Source organism: Fusarium solani, assembly GCF_023522795.1.
Source record: "Fusarium solani strain SB1 chromosome Unknown bctg00000012, whole genome shotgun sequence".
Taxonomy (NCBI): Eukaryota; Fungi; Ascomycota; class Sordariomycetes; order Hypocreales; family Nectriaceae; genus Fusarium; species Fusarium solani.
Genome location: NW_027072146.1, coordinates 1,908,622 through 1,926,552, shown reverse-complemented (window position 1 = coordinate 1,926,552; position 17,931 = coordinate 1,908,622). Strand labels below are relative to the sequence as shown.

General features: G+C 51.3%; 6 protein-coding genes across 6 annotated transcripts; 2 read left to right on the top strand and 4 right to left on the bottom strand.

The window, feature by feature from the left end:
* Window positions 1-456: 456 nt before the first annotated feature.
* On the top strand, window positions 457-5,243 carry MRS44_016660 (uncharacterized protein; the record flags this gene model as incomplete). The annotated part of the gene is made up of 4 exons (XM_065618119.1): window positions 457-742; window positions 795-1,611; window positions 1,659-3,536; window positions 3,599-5,243. The coding sequence occupies 4 exons, from the start codon at window positions 457-459 to the stop codon at window positions 5,241-5,243; spliced, it is 4,626 nt and encodes a 1,541-aa protein (XP_065474191.1).
* Window positions 5,244-5,483: 240 nt separating this feature from the next.
* Window positions 5,484-6,334, bottom strand: MRS44_016659 (uncharacterized protein; the record flags this gene model as incomplete). Its single annotated transcript, XM_046282009.2, has 3 exons — window positions 5,484-5,539; window positions 5,589-5,938; window positions 5,988-6,334. 3 exons carry the CDS (start codon window positions 6,332-6,334, stop codon window positions 5,484-5,486), a joined length of 753 nt encoding a protein of 250 aa, XP_046130757.1.
* Window positions 6,335-8,432: 2,098 nt separating this feature from the next.
* On the top strand, window positions 8,433-10,498 carry MRS44_016658 (uncharacterized protein; the record flags this gene model as incomplete). The annotated part of the gene is made up of 2 exons (XM_046272160.2): window positions 8,433-8,748; window positions 8,880-10,498. 2 exons carry the CDS (start codon window positions 8,433-8,435, stop codon window positions 10,496-10,498), a joined length of 1,935 nt encoding a protein of 644 aa, XP_046130758.2.
* A 353-nt stretch (window positions 10,499-10,851) lies between these two features.
* On the bottom strand, window positions 10,852-12,144 carry MRS44_016657 (uncharacterized protein; the record flags this gene model as incomplete). Its single annotated transcript, XM_046284153.2, has 1 exon — window positions 10,852-12,144. One exon carries the CDS (start codon window positions 12,142-12,144, stop codon window positions 10,852-10,854), a length of 1,293 nt encoding a protein of 430 aa, XP_046130759.2.
* Window positions 12,145-12,729: 585 nt separating this feature from the next.
* MRS44_016656 (uncharacterized protein) lies at window positions 12,730-14,041 on the bottom strand (the record flags this gene model as incomplete). Its single annotated transcript, XM_065618118.1, has 5 exons — window positions 12,730-13,128; window positions 13,180-13,455; window positions 13,521-13,728; window positions 13,781-13,928; window positions 13,981-14,041. The coding sequence occupies 5 exons, from the start codon at window positions 14,039-14,041 to the stop codon at window positions 12,730-12,732; spliced, it is 1,092 nt and encodes a 363-aa protein (XP_065474190.1).
* Window positions 14,042-15,125: 1,084 nt separating this feature from the next.
* On the bottom strand, window positions 15,126-17,275 carry MRS44_016655 (uncharacterized protein; the record flags this gene model as incomplete). Its single annotated transcript, XM_046272823.2, has 3 exons — window positions 15,126-15,256; window positions 15,307-16,967; window positions 17,025-17,275. 3 exons carry the CDS (start codon window positions 17,273-17,275, stop codon window positions 15,126-15,128), a joined length of 2,043 nt encoding a protein of 680 aa, XP_046130761.2.
* Window positions 17,276-17,931: the final 656 nt, after the last annotated feature.

Sequence of the window (17,931 nt, the reverse complement as noted above, 5' to 3'; positions counted from 1 at the left end):
CGGCTGAGTCGAGGTGGGGCATTGGTAAGCTGAAACCTGGGAAGATGATAATACCAAGCAGTAACAGGTAGAGAGGAACAATCAGAATTCGGTCATAAAAGGCAGTATTTTGAATCAATTTGAGGATTATCATTGAAACTATGGTCGTTGTTAGACTATTTAAACCTTGAGCCATGATATTTACGTTATTGTAGCGACCGCTTTGTAGTAGCTTTTAGCGGGACTAGTTATCGTTTGTTAGTGTCGCGTCGTCCAAATTACCAATCACTTCTGACCTCGGTGCCTTGTAGCCCCGCATTGGAGACAACAATCAAGGCACCTGCTGCTGGGCTGGCGCGCGCTTACTGCGGCACGACCCGCATCCCCAAGACTTCATCCAAGCTGCACTGCGGGCCTGGCTCCTCGAAGCACGCCCTAGGTCCTATCTTCGGCCCTTGATCCGGCAGACTGGTCATCATGGAGGACTCAGGCCCCAGCCCGGAGCTGAAAGGCCCAACTGTGGCCGCCTCAGCCAACCACTGCCTAGAATCTTTCCAGCAATGCCTTATCAGCGCATCTTCAGTCCATCCGCGGGAGGTCTCGATGGTGGAAGACCAACTTGCCAGATTCTCCAGCTGGGCTACTAGTATCGGCGTATTCGCTCCGGGGTCAGCCTCCATGGATCATCGCCTGCGATACGCCTCTGAAGTCCAGAGTGTCGTGACTGGTTTGCTGGAATCCCTCAACTACCGTGTTCGGACCTGTAGGTTTCCCATTGGAGTCTACACTCGTGTAAATGCAGCTAACAAGGATAGGCTCGAAAGCCCTTGCCCAACTGGCAGAATCATCAACGACAGATGTCTCCACCACAGCAAACGATCGGTTGGGGCAATCCTTTCTTGATATCGCTGCTGAGATTACTCGTCTCAACAAGATCTCCAACACAATCCGTCGAGCCAGCAAAGATACTCAGGTGCTCAAAGCAAGTAACTTCCAAATCAAAGACGAGGAGGGCGAAAACGTCGAGCCACTACTTCTGAGCCATTTTGAACATCACATCGGCGATTGGTTTCCCGGCATCAGTGAAACCATCCGGCAGAGGCTCGCTCGAGCAATGCTTCTCAGACGGAAAAGAATCTTGTACCGGAGGCATCGCCAAGGCAACACTTCAATCCGCTCCGAAAATACGATTTCCCAAGCTTCTGTCACATTACCTGATGCTCAGCCAGCAGCAGTGTCTTCATTGCAAGCCACGCCGAAGGAAAAAGACGAAAAGACCGCTGTAAACAGACCGACAGCCAAAGTGGCACCTTCACAAGTCAAAAGCGCCACTACCTTGGCTCCAGAGAAGTTCAAAATGGTCTCCTCAAGTCCATCAGTCGTCTCAGCAAGCAGGACAATCGCGTCGGGGAAACACCAGGTCCTGACTTATCCACCCGCGCCTGGCTTCGCTGCCAAGCGGAGGTATGAGAAGCTCAAAAGTCAACGAATGGTTGAGGCAGCGGGGAAGAGCGCAGAACCGAGTCTTCAGGAGCTACTAGAGTCAGACCTTCGAGCAATAGGAGAAATCACCTGCCCGTATTGCCTTTATGCTCTACCAGCCGCCGAAGTCTTTGATGAGCGAAAGTGGCAGTGAGTGCCCATTACCCGTTTTAGGACTATGCTTATCAACGTTCTAGAAATCACGTCAAGAATGACCTGGATCCCTACGTCTGTCTTTTCGAGGACTGTGACCAGCCTGATGTTCTGTATACTCATAGCGATGAATGGCTTGGCCACTTGCATCAACACGGCAAGGTTTGGCGCTGCTCTTCTCATCGCGAGATGGGCCCATTCTCTACCCTCGAGGACTACATGAAACACATGCGGGAGGTGCACGATACCAAGCTCAGCGACAGGCAACTCCGAGTGGTGGCAAACAGGAATAGCCGCAAGACAACCAAGCTGTTTCCGTCATGTCCCCTGTGTGGGAGGGAAGAGTCTGATGTTGACGGCCGTCTCGAGGATCACCTCGCCGGGCACCTGAGATCCCTTGCCCTCAAATCACTTCCAAGCTACCAAGACGAGATCCCAGATGATGCTGGGGATGAAAACAACAGCATTGACGGGTCACGACCACGAAGCAGAAGTACCATTAGAGAGATGGAGGAAGAAAAGGAGCAGATGCTTCAAGATGGGGCAGGAAGCTTCTGGGAGCATTGGGCCCCTCAGCTGACTCAAGGTATTTCAGTCAACTTTTTGGGGGATGTTTACTTTGAGCTCGATCTAGGGGACAGCGAGGCCCGGATTACCAGTCTATTTTTCGATACCATGGTCTTCAGAGATTCGCCCGAGAATCCTGATGATGACCCAATTCTTCAGTCGATGCTGCAACAGCAACCGACAAGAATAGAAGTTATTGATGCTGAAACAGACGACAGCTCGGATGTTTCAGTGGAACAGGGGGTGGCTATTTCGTCGAAACCTCTCATGTGCGACACATCTGGGCAGGCTGAAGTTGACGATGCGATCCTACAACAGCCTGTCAATGTTGAACCTTCCCATGCCCAGACAACTCCTTCTGGGCAAGACATCGAGGTGGACATTCCGAAGGAAGACGAAATACCTGAATCACTAATTGAACCGACGACACAGGCTCCCCTAGCTACAGAGTTAGAGATCCCAGCGGACCCAGGGGGTGTCAATTTATCAAACCCTCCCATGGACGGGACGTCTGGGCAGGATGAAGTTGGCGAGGCGGCCATACAAGGGCCCGCCAATGCTGAAACCGTTCATGCCCAAACAGAAACTATTGGAAAAGATGCTGAGGTTATCCTTCCAAAGAAAGATGAGGATCCAAAACCTAACCCGACGGCACAGTCTCACCTAGTTGGAGAACCGGATATTCCAGCGGACCTAGAGAAAGTCGATTTGTCGACATTTTCTATAGACGAGACATCCGGGCAGGAAAAGGTTGATAACACAGCCGCGCCAGAGCTTGCCAATACTGAAGCTGTCGATTTGGATCAAAGCAAGTCTATACTTGGCGTGACGTATTTCTTCGGGGCGGAACCGGAAAACATTGAAAAACACGACCCCAGCCAGATCGACGCTGCTGTTAGCTTGATTAACAAGATCAAGGTAGGTCTACCTCTACCGTACGGCTCTTCGCCCAAGCACAGTCGACTAATAACAATCAAGGATCGCTTCCGGGACAAGCCAGAGGCTTACGTGAAATTCATTGCGATTCTCCAGGCCTCCCAGCCCGAACAAACACCACCTTTGGATGACGCTCTTTTGTTGGCATCATTCACATATCGAAGAGTACCTGGCGCGCATTGGCGCTCTTTGCAGAGATATTTGAATGCACTTATCCCACTCTTCAAATCCGCTCCCGATCTCTTCGAAGAGTGGCTTCTGCTCCTACCAAACTCCGTCATCCAGCCGAAACAAGATGCCCGACCAAAGAATCAGGATCTAACAAGTCGAGACTTTCTCATCTACGGTCGCTCCCACAACGAAGATATGGATTACGCATTCAACCATGACCCAGACAAAGGAGATACTGTCTCTAAAACGTAGGTCTATCCATCTTTTGTACTTTGGTCATTCGGTATGGTCATTCGATCGACCCTGACAGCAACCCAAGTGGCCAAATTGGTGATAGGGGTCACAATCCAGTCAATGATGATGGTACTGACTCTGTTAGTCAAACAACTCGGCCGCCGGGTGCGCCGTCGACGGGTTCCACGTCTCTGGAGGAGAAAGACGATCACCCCGATCGCAAAAAAAAACGGGAATCGGGTGTCTACATCAATGGTAAAAAGGTGCTGGATCTGGACCGCCGGGACCGCCCACTCACAACACGCCAATCCCCATCATCTTCCCTTGGAAATGCACCAGGTGGCTCCTCATCCAGCCAAATATCCCCGAGGCCAGATTCGACTTCTGACAACCAAGAATCTGCAGCCTCAGCGCCTCAGGCCTGGGATGCAAGTGTATCTCGTGACGACAAGGCTCACCAGCATGACTTGGGATCTGCAAGTGTCCCCATGGCCTCCCGTCAATCGATGAGCCCTGTTAACTACCACCCGCATCCCATTCCTGAAGGTAATCCTTTGGATGGTAACTACCACCCGTATCCCATTCCTCAAAGTTATCCCTTTAAACCGCCGCCTCTCCCTCCCTACCCTTACCCCGATGATGCCTTCGAGGCCGACGTTGAAGATGATATCCCACGCCCTAAAAACCCTCGACGGAAGACTCGTGCCTCAGGTAACTACGTCGACGGGAAGAAGGTGCGAGATTTGAACCGCGGAAACTCCCCAGTGGGATCTCGCCGTGAGCGTATTGTCATAGTCGACAACCCGCCCGCTCCCTACACTGCGCCCAACGCCTTGCCCTATGCCACAATAGGTCCTCGCCCAGTGATAGTTGACGAGCGACCTCGCCCTCGCGTCGAGATCGAAATTGTTGACGATTCCCGACCGAGACGTCACCGGCACGCCTCCGATGTACCCAGCTCTACCCGCAGCTTGAAGGAGGAGTCGACCCATCCCCGCCATGCATCCGATGTCCCTCGCTCTGCCCGTAGTTTGAATGACGACTACGAAGAGCGAGAGAAGCGACGGCAAAGACGCCGGGATAGGAGGCAACAGGAAGATGCAGACGAACGACTTCGGGCTCGCATTAACAAGGCAAATGCTGAGATCAGCGGTCGTCCACCGGTTCCTCCTGAGCCCCAACGCCCTTCTTACCGGCGGCCCCCTGTCGAGGTCCTCGATCCCGAGGCAGATACTGTCAGAGCCGTACGATGGGATGACCTTGAGCAGGAACGCCGCGATGAAGAGGCCCGCCGGCGGGCTCTGAAGGAAGAGGGAAAGGAAATGGAGCCCTCAGCCGGGGTTTTTGATCGCGAGGCAGAGCTTGTTGAGGCCGTACGGCGACTCAAAGCTGAGCAGGAGCGCTACGAAGAGGAGGCTCGCCGGCTATCTCAGAAAGAAGAGGGAAAGGGGAAGGAAAAGGACGGGGAGGGAAAGCAGCCCTCGGTCGAGTTCCCCAATCGTGAAGCAGAGCTTATCGAAGCTGTGCGGCGGCTTGACTTGGAGCGGGAGCGTCGTGAAGAGAAGGCTCGCCGGCGGGCTCGAAAGGAGGAGATGGAGGAAGAGGAAATCCAGCGACAGCGACTGATGGAGCGCATGATGCCAAAGCGCCGCACCTCTATCGGCCCCGGTAGTCGGCGACATCGGGTACTCTATGAAGAGGGTCAGTACCGATGGGAATAGTAATGGATTATCTGTTTCCAACAAATTCATCAAGATTAGCTGCCGGTGACAGGCATCACCCGAGACTACTACACAACTCCTCAAGTAATCCAAGTGCTGGCCCTAGTAAAGCCCATTTGAGGCAGTGATATAGGTCCTATATAATGCAGATATGTACAATTCGAATTAATGTAGGCTCCAGCCCAGCTAGAGTCTTGTTTATACTCAAAGTCTAGGACACAGCTCTCCCTAGACTTTTGTCTAGTTGGTGTTGACCTTGATGGTATAATCATAGGTCTTGAACACAGCGTTAGAACCTACTATAGTTAGCTTTATACCACATCTCGAATAATAATCCATTCTTACCCTCAAAGGGCTCAGTTCCAGCCTGAAGGCTAGTGATGACCATGTTCTTGCTGACGCCTTGCTTGGAGGTCAGGTACTTGAAGAACTCGTTCAAATCGCCGTTGAAGTTGCCAACGTTCTTGGTGGCGACGAAGGAGAAGACGGTCGTGTCCCCGTTCGGGCCCTTGAAGAGCTTCCAGCTGCTGCCAGCAATAGAGACGGTGGCAATAGCAGAGCCGGTCGAGCTGATGGGGCCGGCACCGCCGTAGGCGCCAACCCAGATCATGATCTCGTACTGGTTATTGGCCGAAGCGGACGGCGCAAGCCAGAGGTCGTAGGAGACGTCGGCCACCAGGTTGGTGCCAGTGTACCTATAAAGTGTGAGCCACCGTGCATATAGGTTATTGAGCGTGTACAAACCTCCAGGTCCACTTGGAGGGGATCGACTTGATCTGGGACAGCTTCTTGTTGACCTTCTCAAGGGCGACATTGGCATACGACTTGACCTGGCCGTGTCCGCCGGCCCAGCTCCACTCGGTCGACCAGACGAAAGAGTTGCCGCTCTTGACCTGGTCAAAGGTAGTGCACTGGTGTCCAGAGGTGGCCTGGCCGGCGCCCCAGTTGTTGTGGTAGACAGTGTAGCCGGCTGTCTGAACGGTACCCCAGTTACCGCACATGGTCTGCGCCCGCTTGTCGAGGGTGGGAGTCGGGGATGCGACAGCGGACACTGCGAGCAGAGCCGAGGCGAGGAAGGAAGTCAGCTGCATCTTGTAAAGAGTAATGAAAGTAGAATGGAAGTTGGTTGTGAAATGATTGACTAAATGAGAGTGGTTGGAGAATTACACAGAATAGCAAGAATGAATGAACTGTTAAACACGGCTCACTTTGGAGAGAGACTGGAGATATTTAAATGGCGGCTTGACAAGGAGGAGCCGTGACCCGATTTCGTCTGTATCTCGGCCTGTCATTACGGATTCAAGGCTGAGAACGGGAAAGGCGTCCGGACCCAGCGCTTCTAGACTTGTCGTCTGGGCTTATAGCGCCCTACGACTGTAACCTGAAACAAACATCAAGGGATGAGACGACGCGTTTTGTGGTTAGTTGCCGAGTTTTCCGAGTTGAATCGAGCGTTGCAGTTGTCATTCCACCAATCATAGAGGGTCCGTCCTGCAAATTACCGGCGGCGCGGACCTGGGAGGGTCTGTCTCCACATATCGGCTCACTCCGAGGCAGGGCTGGCTGCCATTATCTACCTGTTTGTCCTCAGGAGTTTTTTCTCTGTGAGATTTGGAAATTTGGGCATTGCATTATCCGGCAACAGATCTTTATATAGTGACTTGATGTGAAAGTTACCAAGTCTCTTTGCCCCTGATAAGACCCACTCCTAGGAAGGAAGAAAATCTAGGACAAACTCTAGAGTCTTCATATTATTGAGAGGCTTGCAGGTATTATGTCCACCTATCCACTGGAAAGCCTTCGGAGAATGCAGATCGTAAACCCTGAGCAAGGAGTCATCTAGGTTACGTGTAGTATTTGGTGGTATTGAGTTCAGGTGCGGGCATGGAGTAGCTGCTGTGAATGTTACTTTTCTTAGCCGATGTCATCCTAAGAGACGTCATTGACAGTAAGAATAGGAGGAATGCGAGCTAGGTATGCAGGCTTAAACATTTCCATCCACCAAGATGCTAAGGTGTAGTACCTCGGCAATACTGAGAAAAGCGGCTGCACCAACTATACACTATTACGCTACACTACACTACCAATACTAAGTCCTTCGTTTCGGCTTAGAAGTACAACCTTCGTGGCACTTCCCTTTCTTCGTTGTCGGTCGCGCGTCCGGATCGACAGCCTCCACATTTTGACCATGCACAACGTCGCATCCCTGATCTGTTTCCTGGTCATATCTGGAACAAATTTCATCCAGTCTCAGCTCTTCTCTCGTACATCCACAACCCTTGTAATAGACGGCATGATATCGATATTGGCACATTGCGTGGTACCTAAGTACAATAGGTCGTTAGTGGACGCTTGAGACGTCTCTCTCTCTAACCACTAACTGGCATAGCAGACGCCGCCAGCGGCAGTCCTTCGTGGATAGGATGCCTAGACTTGCCTCAGATAGCTCAATACCTAGCTGAAAGATAGCAGAAAGCCTCTATATTTATGGAAGCGTCTAAATTTGTATAGATTTCTTGAAGGGGGTGAATATTGCCAGAAGTAGCTCTCATGAATGTCTTCGATTTTGTTGTAGGTACCCAAGGTAGGCACCCGAGGTTATCCACACCTCACTGCACGTGAGTCAGTCCGAAACTTCTCCAATTAGACCGGCGATTAACCGTTTCGCTTCATCGTATTACGTGACCAATTTTGACACTGTGCAAAGGCCCACAGGGTAGGTCTCCCCACATCTTTTGAATCAAGACAGAGCGACCTCATCAACCCTGTCGCCCCTGTGCCGATATCAGAATGATACTACATCGGTGGCTAGTTGCCGTCCAATGTCTTTCTTATGGCTGTGTCCTGGCGATCCAAATTCGAGCCTCGTTGGGCATCGGGATCAGGCGTTCCCAAGGCCGCCATGCACCATGCACCACCTAGTCCTAAGCTCATTTAGCCTGTGGACCAGGCATATTTCATCCGTAGTTGTAAGGCTGACTTCGCCAGGCGGGCACAATTCATATCTGACCACCTTCCCATCATCTTGACTCCCTACGGGATTTCAATGTTGGAGATCCTACCCATGTTCCAGTTTCCCCCAAGAAGTATACCGACAGCCCATGCTGCGTCCCGCTCATCTTTGTCATGTCTCCTGTCAACGACAAGGTCGTATTTAATGGGCACCTTCGTCTATGCCAAGCGTGCAAAATGATCTTTCGCGCTTATGAGCAAGGCGCGATAGTTGTGCAGATGCTGCACCATGGATCCTTAGAGTCCATGACACAAGCAGCAGCATCGGGTTGCTACATTTGCGCCATAGCTTTTGCCAACATCGAGCGAGACCGCCAAACAGCTGCCTTGGCCCCTCTTCCATGCAGATGGGAGACAAGGTGCAGCATATTTGAGAATGAGACAGAGGACCCTTTGAGAAAGTTAGAAGTGAACCATTTAACAGTCTTTTCAAATGTGCGTTGCAAGACGGTTCGATATGCTCCTACTAAATTCCGGCTTTTACCGTGTCCAGGTATGTCCCCATACCCATCAATCTTCACCCTTAGGCTTCGTGAAAGATCACGGCACATGATCCGAGGCACGCTGCCGAGCGCTTCGGGCAGCCGTTCTTTGGTCACCAAACTCGCTGACGTTGAGTCCCAGGCATTGGCGACGTCAGACTCGGTAGGCGAGCTCTTGGCCTAGGTCATGATACATCGTCACCGGCTACACTGGATTTGGCGCTGGAATGGCTTAGATCTTGCCGCGGCTCCCACGCACAGTGTAACCTCCTCTTCAGCGAACGTAAAAGTTGGCAGCCGACTCGTCTGCTTGATGTTGGCGACAGAGAGGATTACTGGACGCTCCGAACTTCCCCAATCCCCGATGAGTCGGTGCAGTACATGACCCTCAGCTATCGATGGGGAACAAGTCCTAGCTTGAAACTTCTCAACGACAACATTGATGTGATGCGTCAAGGACTTCCCCTCTCACAACTCCCTAGGACTTTCCAAGACGTGGTCACCATTGCTAGGCGATTCTCGATTCGCTACATCTGGATAGACGCCCTTTGCATCATACAAGACTCGGAGCTCGACTGGGAGCGGGAGGCTCCCACTATGCGACACGTGTATGGCCGCTCGATTTGCAATATTGCAGCATCCGCAGCATCTGGTCCAGATAGCGGGCTCTTTCGGACAAGAGACGAGGAGGCAGTACTACCTGGTGCTATTCAACTCCCGTTATTCACTTCTGAGGGCGCACCAGGGCAGAAGTTCCTATTATTCGACAAAGGCTACTGGGATCGACAACTGGCCGGAGGACCACTGCATAAACGGGGGTGGGTGTTCCAAGAGTGCCTGCTGGCTCCGCGCGTTCTCTACTTCACTAAAAATCAGATCATGTGGGAGTGCTTCCACGAAACCAAATGCGAAGGGTTTCCAAACGGCATGCATCACCACGAGAGTCTAAAAGATCTGGCATGGTTTGGTGGCTCAGAGGAAGGTCATGATGGGGAGCACACTTGTGGAAGACCTGGGGAGATGACATTACAGACTCATGTGTTGTGGAACAACCTCCTGGAAAGATATACCTCCTGCGACTTGACTCTACACAAAGACAGGCTGCCGGCGTTCTCTGGAATTGCAGAGTTGTTTGCCTACTTCAACGGAGACGAATACCTAGCTGGTCTCTGGCGATCCAAACTCATCGATCAGCTGATTTGGCGCGTTCCTCAGCCCAAGCCCAGGCCTCAGCTGCAACAATGGTTACCATCTTGGTCCTGGGCGTCGGTGGATGGGCAAGTCAAGTCAGCAAACATCTCTTCGGAGCGCGAGTACCTGATCTCTATCATCAAGGTGAAGACCGGGAACGCTTCCCGAGGATTGTCTGCTCCAACCTCATTGAGACTGACCGGCGCTTTATCTACCCTCCGAGGGAATAAATTCGATGACAGTCACTATGACAGCAATGGCTCGAAAATTATCAACGCACGGGTTTACATTGACAATATTGATGTCGATTTGGAGCACCCCACCCACGATATTTATATCCTTCCAGTCCTGACCATACACCCTTGGCTTCCTCCTAGACCATCAGCTACACAAATTATCGGGCTAGTTTTAGCACGGGCTCCTGAAAAAGGTCTTAATTCCTTCCGGAGGGTTGCCCAGTTCAGCACCGACTACACAAAGGACATCAAGCGGCTAGGCTTTGATATATCATCTCGGGGTTTGGCTTCCCTGAGTAGCGCTCAGCTTCTCACCGAAATATCATTGGTATAAAGGGGGCTATATTGTTGATAAATTACCTGAGAAAGGACCTAGATATCTCTGTGTTCTGCTTAGGTAAAGTATCCAGGTACAATTTGCCGTCTTCTAGGCGACGTTGAAAAGCTGCTTTGATCAATGAAGCGTTATTGCCGTCAGGTCATGGAGAAGAATCGTGTTATATTGTCTCCTAATGAATAGCTAGCTGTTCTGTATTGCATTCTTCCTTTTGTAGTGCAGAGGTTAATCTTCCCGGGCTGCGATACCTATCTACCTGGTGGTTCAATGTCATCTTCGCTTTGTGCTTAGGGCGGTATTGGATACCAGTTAGGCTTATATTACAACTTGGTATATTCCGCTGTTGACTTTCACTCATCGAAAAATTCCTTCTTTGCCACCGCACGAATCTCCATCACTTTCTCTAGTAACTCATGTGCGCTGCCTCGCTGCGACTCTGGAACCATCATCTTCTCCTTCACCATTTTCCGAAGGCGCTTCCGAGCCTCCTCCATATGTGGTGAAACATCCTGGGCGAGACCCGGAGACGGATCTTGATCCAAGAATTCGTTTACCTCATCGATTCCATCTCGGAACGAACTGTCATTTCCTCGCACGGCAATGTCAAAGACCTTCTTAACCCCTGGCATACCCGAGTGAATGAAAGCTTCAATAAAAATAACGCAGCACCCCAGAGACCATATGTCGGACCTGAAATTTGCACCGCCCTCCAGAACCTCGGGCGCTAGATAAGCCGGAGTCCCAGTATAGTGTGCAGAGGGGTTGGAAGGATCGCGGTGGTATTTGCTGATTCCAAAGTCGATGCCGACGGGATGTAGGGTGTCGTGCCGCTCGTACTTGTACTCGGATCGCGGTGCGAACTTGAATAAAAAGTTGGCAGGTTTCAGGTCTCGATGCCAGATCCGATCGACCGATTGGATGTTCGGGTTATCCACGATCTTGACAAGCTCTAATTTGGAGTTAAACTGAGTCATTCGGCCTTCAGTCTCATTGATTTCCCAGAACCCAGTGGTTTCTACTTCCCCAATCGGACTCCGGGGCTGCGTCCCCGATTTACCGTCAAGCTTGCGAGGTAACGTCCTTCGTATTAATGGGCGAAAAACCGAGTCTCTTGTCAGAGATGCTAGGAACTCGAACAACCAGTAGAGAATCTTCGGCCAGTCGTCTCGAATGATCTGTTGATAGCATGGCGCAAACTCGGCGCCCGGTTTGCCGATCGCGTGATCGATCAACGTTTGCAGAGACAAATCAATCCAGGCCTCTAGAATAATGTATACGGTGCCTTGAGTTTTGGAATTATCCGAAGGACGGTAGTATGTTGCTTCAATTCTTAGGCGAGTTGGATCGCGAACCGACGTCATTCGATGCCGCACTATTGACATCTCCGATCTGACGGCCTCGATATCCTCGTCACTGTTTAGTATGATCTTCTTGCATGCAAGATAGGGCCCCAAATAGCTGTCTCTGCCAGCAGGGTTCTCAATCCGGTATACCATGGCTGAAGCACCGTGCCTGATGAGGTTTTTCCCCTTTGGGAGATCGAGGTTGTGCCTGGCGTCCTTGAGAGACTGAATTTCGATGATATCGAGACCTTGGAGGTGCGCTGGAAGGCGACTCGGTGCACTCAGAGGAGGTGATGCCATATTTCTCCTAATGTTAGTACGCGAGAGCCAAGAACGTCCACCGTGGTCAGAGGCATACCTGAACAGTAGATGTTGCCCAATAAAAGCAGCGAAGAACAGAAGTGGGACAGATGTTTGTGCTCAATCAAATACGTCAATATCTACCTACGCTAGGCATTTCTGGAGGTTGGCCACTTTGTAAGTGATTGAGGCAGGTGGGCTGGCGACTTCTCTGCGCTAGGTAGAGAGCATAACATAAAACGAGAGGTCGTGGGATAAATAGAAAAGAGTGCGCAGCAGAATTACGAGAATGGGTCTTAAATCCGGCCTGAGGTAGGTACGCCTTGCTGCCTAAGCGCTGCTGCTTCACTGGGTGTCTGTGGAGGGGGCTGGCGAACCGGTCGCTCAGCTGGCGAACAAAGAAGGCTGAAAGCAGCCACCGATACTGAGTCACGTGTCATTTGATAGTAAGGAATCCATTTCTATTCGCTGGCTTATTACACTCTGTATCGCTGGCAACCGCATTATCCTTCATCTTAAACTTCAACAAGCCCGTACACATCGTAGATACCCCGGAAGTCCTCAGCAGCTAATTCCACTCATAATCTACACATCGGAATTGCGCATCTGATGATTGTCATAGGGAGGAGCTGGTTCATTCGCAAGAATGGGCTCCTGAGATCCCTTCCTCATACTTCCAACATGCTTAAAGGCGAAAAGAATAGCCCTGAAAATTTCCGAGGGGTTGATCATGGCAAGCCATGCGTGAATGCCGAAAGGACCTCCCTGGTAGGACTTCAAGGGTCGTCCGGGGTTTTCCTCAGCGTCATCGATGCTGTAACTGTCCAGGTAGACTCTCCATGGGTAAGCCCACATGAACAGGAGCGAAAGGGGAACCATCTCGATGCAGATGATCATGTTGGGAATGCCGATGTGGAGATCGGCAAAGGTAAGGGTGTTAGTCTCTTTGAGAGCGCCCTTATCAGTGAGAACCCAAAAGATGATCTAGTTGATGTTAGTAGGATCCTTGGCGAATAATTATGAAGCATCACTTACTCCTTGCACAAAGGTCAGGAAGACAATGATCTTGAAGGCCAGCAGCTTCATGAGCGGCTGGTGATGAGCCAGATGCCTCTTGAGGAAGCGGTAAAACTGTAGGATCGAAAGGACTGAGGCGACCAGAGAGATTGTCGAAATCAAGCGGAGAACAAATTTGACAGACTTGATCTGGCGGTCCCATTCACAGTAGACTCCAACGGCCGCAGTGATGTCGGTTGCGATGGCGATGACGAATGCGACAACTGGCATCTGGAAGATCAAGAGCCAACGAGTCTGTGATAGGTTAGCAGCTTTTCTATATAGGTCAAATAATGATCACTTGCCCTAAACCACTTGACTCCACCAAGCTTCTCGGCAGCAAAGAAAAGCTCGCGCTGTTCGTGATGGGGCGAGACGTAGTCGCAGAGGAGCAGGAAGAAGGATCCCAGAGCGAAACCTTCAACAAGGTCCAACCAAGGATGGATGTACACCTCTGCTTTTGGAAAGCAGACGGAGAGGAAGCAGATGAGGGAGTACATGGTGATCAAAGTTCCGATGCGCATGATTCTACGAATATTGTCAGCATGGCACTTTTGCTTATGGAGTGTGAGCTCCGTACTTGACCTGCTCCGTAGGATTCGAAAGACGCGTGGCGTGGAGCGACTTGAAGACGAGCATCACACAGATGGAGATTGCGGCGCAAACTCCGGAGATGATAGTGCTGAGTTGATGGAAGGAGAGGCTTCCGGCAACGTTATCCTGGGCATCTGGCGGTTGTCAGTGATTTGTTGGCGATAGTGTTGAGTGGTTCTCGCTCACCTATGCCAAGATCATGTTCGGTGCATCCATGGTCGGATGATCGCCCGTAGAGAATATTCATTGTCGTTGAATGTGTAGTAGTGTTGTCGGTAGTGGATGTTGTCGTTGATGTCGGTGGTTGAGTGTCTTGGGATGGAAATTGAAGACTGGCCAAGCCCGATATTTAATCTTCGACAACGACCACCCTTCACATGTCTCAACCCGAAAAAACGGCTTGACACCGACCATTCTCGTCACAAGTAGGCGCAGCCCTGTAGCCAAAGAAACAAAGCCATCCCTAGTGGTGGCTGTTGATGCGATCCAGTTGTCGAGTCCCCTCGGGGACATCCGTCGACGACACCCCACCGCCCAATCAGCACCCACAAGCATGATCGTTCTCGTTCAAAGGCGTTTCCTCGCTAACGCAAGGCGGCCAAGGCGTGGCTTACGAGTTTGATGGCTGGTGGACCCTGGGCTGGCCGGGGGACCGAATGGATTTCCTCGTTCAGCATCACGCGCTGGCGATTGGCTGAACCTTGGGCATGTCGTTAACTCGAATGAGTTATCCTTGTTGGGTTTAGCTGCGCTTATTCTGCGCCACGCGGCTTTGTCCTTGCAAACTGTGGGGATGCCGTCAAGATGGTCAGCAGCTCGAATGGGATTTCCAAATAGATATAGGGAATGGCGCGTCTATCTTCTTTTTCGTATTTTCTTTCGAAGATCACCGGGTTTTAGTCGCGATTGGTCGGAGTTGGCGGCCTCCTCCTCATCCTCAGCTGGGGCATCATTGACACTCTGTAACATTAGGTGGCTTGGTGGGGACGTCAAGGCAATTCCAACAGCCTAGGGTACCAAAACGATCGTTTATCCGCAAGAAGGGATCTTCGATATAAACTGGAAAAAGTTAGTTGTGCAGGGTAATACAATAGTTTATGAGGTCATTCAACTTGATTTAGTGGAACAAATTCTTCAACACTGGCTCGTATACAATTGCATTCACCTGCTCTGTTCTGTTGGTCGCACTTGTCCGTCATCAAGGTTCGCCAAAGCCATGTTCTAAACGGAAAGCTCTAGGGTTTGCAATGTATATATGACCACCAACGATGATTGAATCCTTTACGACTCATCTCAGCCTTGCGAGTAATACACAGGCAGAGCCAACACTTTTACAACGCCGAAATATCCCATGCGACCGCAAATGACTGTTCTGAATTCAACTTGGTAAAGCCACCCTCACGCACGATAATCACAGCCGTTGTACCAGGCACGTTCTCCCAGATTATCTTTTCCACATTATCTGCAGCACAGTTAGCATTCATGCAATCAAACTTGCAACAGCGGACTTACTGATTTTGTCAAAACCTTGATCGGTTCCCATATTACCGTGCCTCTCTACTCTGCCAGCACGCACGATGAGATTCACATTGTTCTGCAGAAGGGCATGTGCAGGGTCGGGGTATGCCAACGTAACAGCGAGTCGATGACGACCACTAGGAAGGGGGATCTCATGACTTTTCCATTCTCCATCTTCCTTTTGAATGTTACTTAGCAAAGGGGCGTCCCACTTGCTCTTCTCGAGTTTGTTTCCACCATCAACGAACGTTTGTTTCTCAATCATATCGATGGACGCGTCGACGTCAACCAACCCAAATCCCTGCTCGTAGTCAAAGCCAGGTCCATCGGGGCTAGAGTGGTTAACAGCCCCGTTAACCAGCAAAGCCTTGATCAACGCCGCGCTGGGATGGTGCTTCTGTATCTTCTGTAATGCCTCGCGCATGAGCGCCACGCAGCCAGCTACCAGGGGTGTGGCCATGCTAGTACCAGACATGAAGAACCAGTCCTCGTCCTGCGAATTTCCAAAACGTCTCTTGAATAGAGAGCGTTGGTTGTCTGTGGTAGAGCGTGATCCCGCCGAGAGAATGGCAACGCCTGGCGCTACGACGTCTGGCTTGATGCGACCAATGACGTCTTCACATTTGCAATTCTTGGAACACTTTGTAGGGCCTCTGCTACTGAAATGGGCAGTATCCGTGGGCTTCAAATGTCCTGGAGACCCGGGCTTGTGCTTATACGAGTCATTGGCTCGCGTAGAGCCAGTGGCACCAACGGTGATGCAGTTCTTGGCGGCGCCATTGTCGCCAATCTGACTCTCCCCGTGGTTCTCTTCCTCGGCATCATTGCCTGCAGCAATGAGCACAACAAAGTCTTGGTGTTCGTGAACAAACTTGTCGACGGCGGTTGCGTCATTGTTGTAGTCAAGCTGTCCGGCCACCTTGTCCCAAGTGTCGCCCCAAGAGTTGTTGTGAATCCGAGCCTCTTGTTGGTATGCCTCGACGAAAAGGTTGTCTATCTCCATGGGCGGCTTGAGAATCCACCTCCTCCAACTGGGGCTCCATTTCGACATGGCCTGAACCATCAGGAGCGCACCTGGGGCAGTTCCCTTGATGTGAAGTGCCTCGCCTTTGCTTGAAGTAGCTGTGTAGATGCCGCTTCCGGAGATGGACCCGCAAACGTGAGTCCCATGGCCGTCGGGATCTTTGGCATCACCTGGAAGCCACCAGGATTTGAGATGTTTTATCCGGCCCACAAAGGCTGGATGGACTTTGTCATGATCGGCTTTGCCCTGGTCAAAGCCCGTGTCGGCCACACAGATGATCTGGTCGGCGCCGGTATATTTGGAGGCCGTGGCTATGTCATCGGCCCTCAGGATCTCACGAGCATGGTTGTTGTAGACGGTTTTGGGTCGCACTTCCTCGATCCTGTTGACACTATCAAGGCTGGCCACGTCGTCAAGTCTGTCTTGGTGGAGCGTGAGCCTGATCTTCTTGGAGCCAATTTCCAGCTCGTTGATGTCAACCTCGGCCTTTTCGGCAACGTATGGCGCCAACTCGGCCGTACTGACGTTGGGACGGTCATGAAGAATGACATCAACCTCGTATTCTGTCTGATCCTCTTGGCCCTCAACCAACTGTTTCAGGGTGATGGTGCTCTTGAGCTCTGGATGGTAGCTGCATATAATTGTCAGCATGTTTTCTTACCGACTATTATCACGGAGAGGGACCTACACGTTGGCGGTCCTAACAAAGGAGAGCTTTCGTATCTTTTCCAGGTCTTCAGGCTTGTAGCGACACAGGTATGTGTACTCTGCCACATACTCTTGGATCTCGACTTTTAGCTCAGCCAGCTTCTGTTTTTCTTCAACTTGCAGGTCGTTGTGGCCTTGGACGTAAATAAAGTTGAAGTCCTTAGCATCCTTGGACACATTCGCCGTGTCTTCCGGATCGAGTGTGTTGCCATTGATAGTGATGGTGGCCATGTTGCTCATCCATCAAGCCTGGGCTAGGAAACGTATCACAAGATGGTGCGGCGGAGAGAATGTTGAGCTGAATGTATGGGGAAAGTGGAAACTCTAGGCCGTGGCATTGTCTAAATAGACCCCGGTATCATGAGACGGACTGGCTGTACTGACCTGAAGCCTCCCACATGTTGGCTCCCAAGGCTTTCGCGAGTACTGGCGCTTGTTTCCATGTCCAGCTCGCCACTTTACATCGCTTGGATGAAAGGCGCCATCACATGAATAGGCTATTGGGGTGGCGTACCTACTATAGGATGGGATGTGCTGCCCGCCTAGATCGTCACCTTGGCAAAGTGTAATAGACGGGTCCAGGGCCTGCACTCGATGTTCGTGGCTGGCTGGCTGGAGCCGAGGTGAATCCATGCCCCCATAGGGTCACGAGCCGGCGAATGTGAGACATTTCCAATAGTGCACGATAAGTGGGACATGCTCGTATCCTGCTCAGGCCGCATGGTTTACTGCCTCCGCCAAGTTCCCCTCTTTCTAAATGGCGTGTTCCTGTGCCCGTTTATGCTTAAACTGACCAGCTGTTGGCTTGTTGACTTGTGGACACAGAGGGCACCGCATCACATCGTACCCACACGAGATCACATCTCGGCGACGGTTCGTCTGGCTGA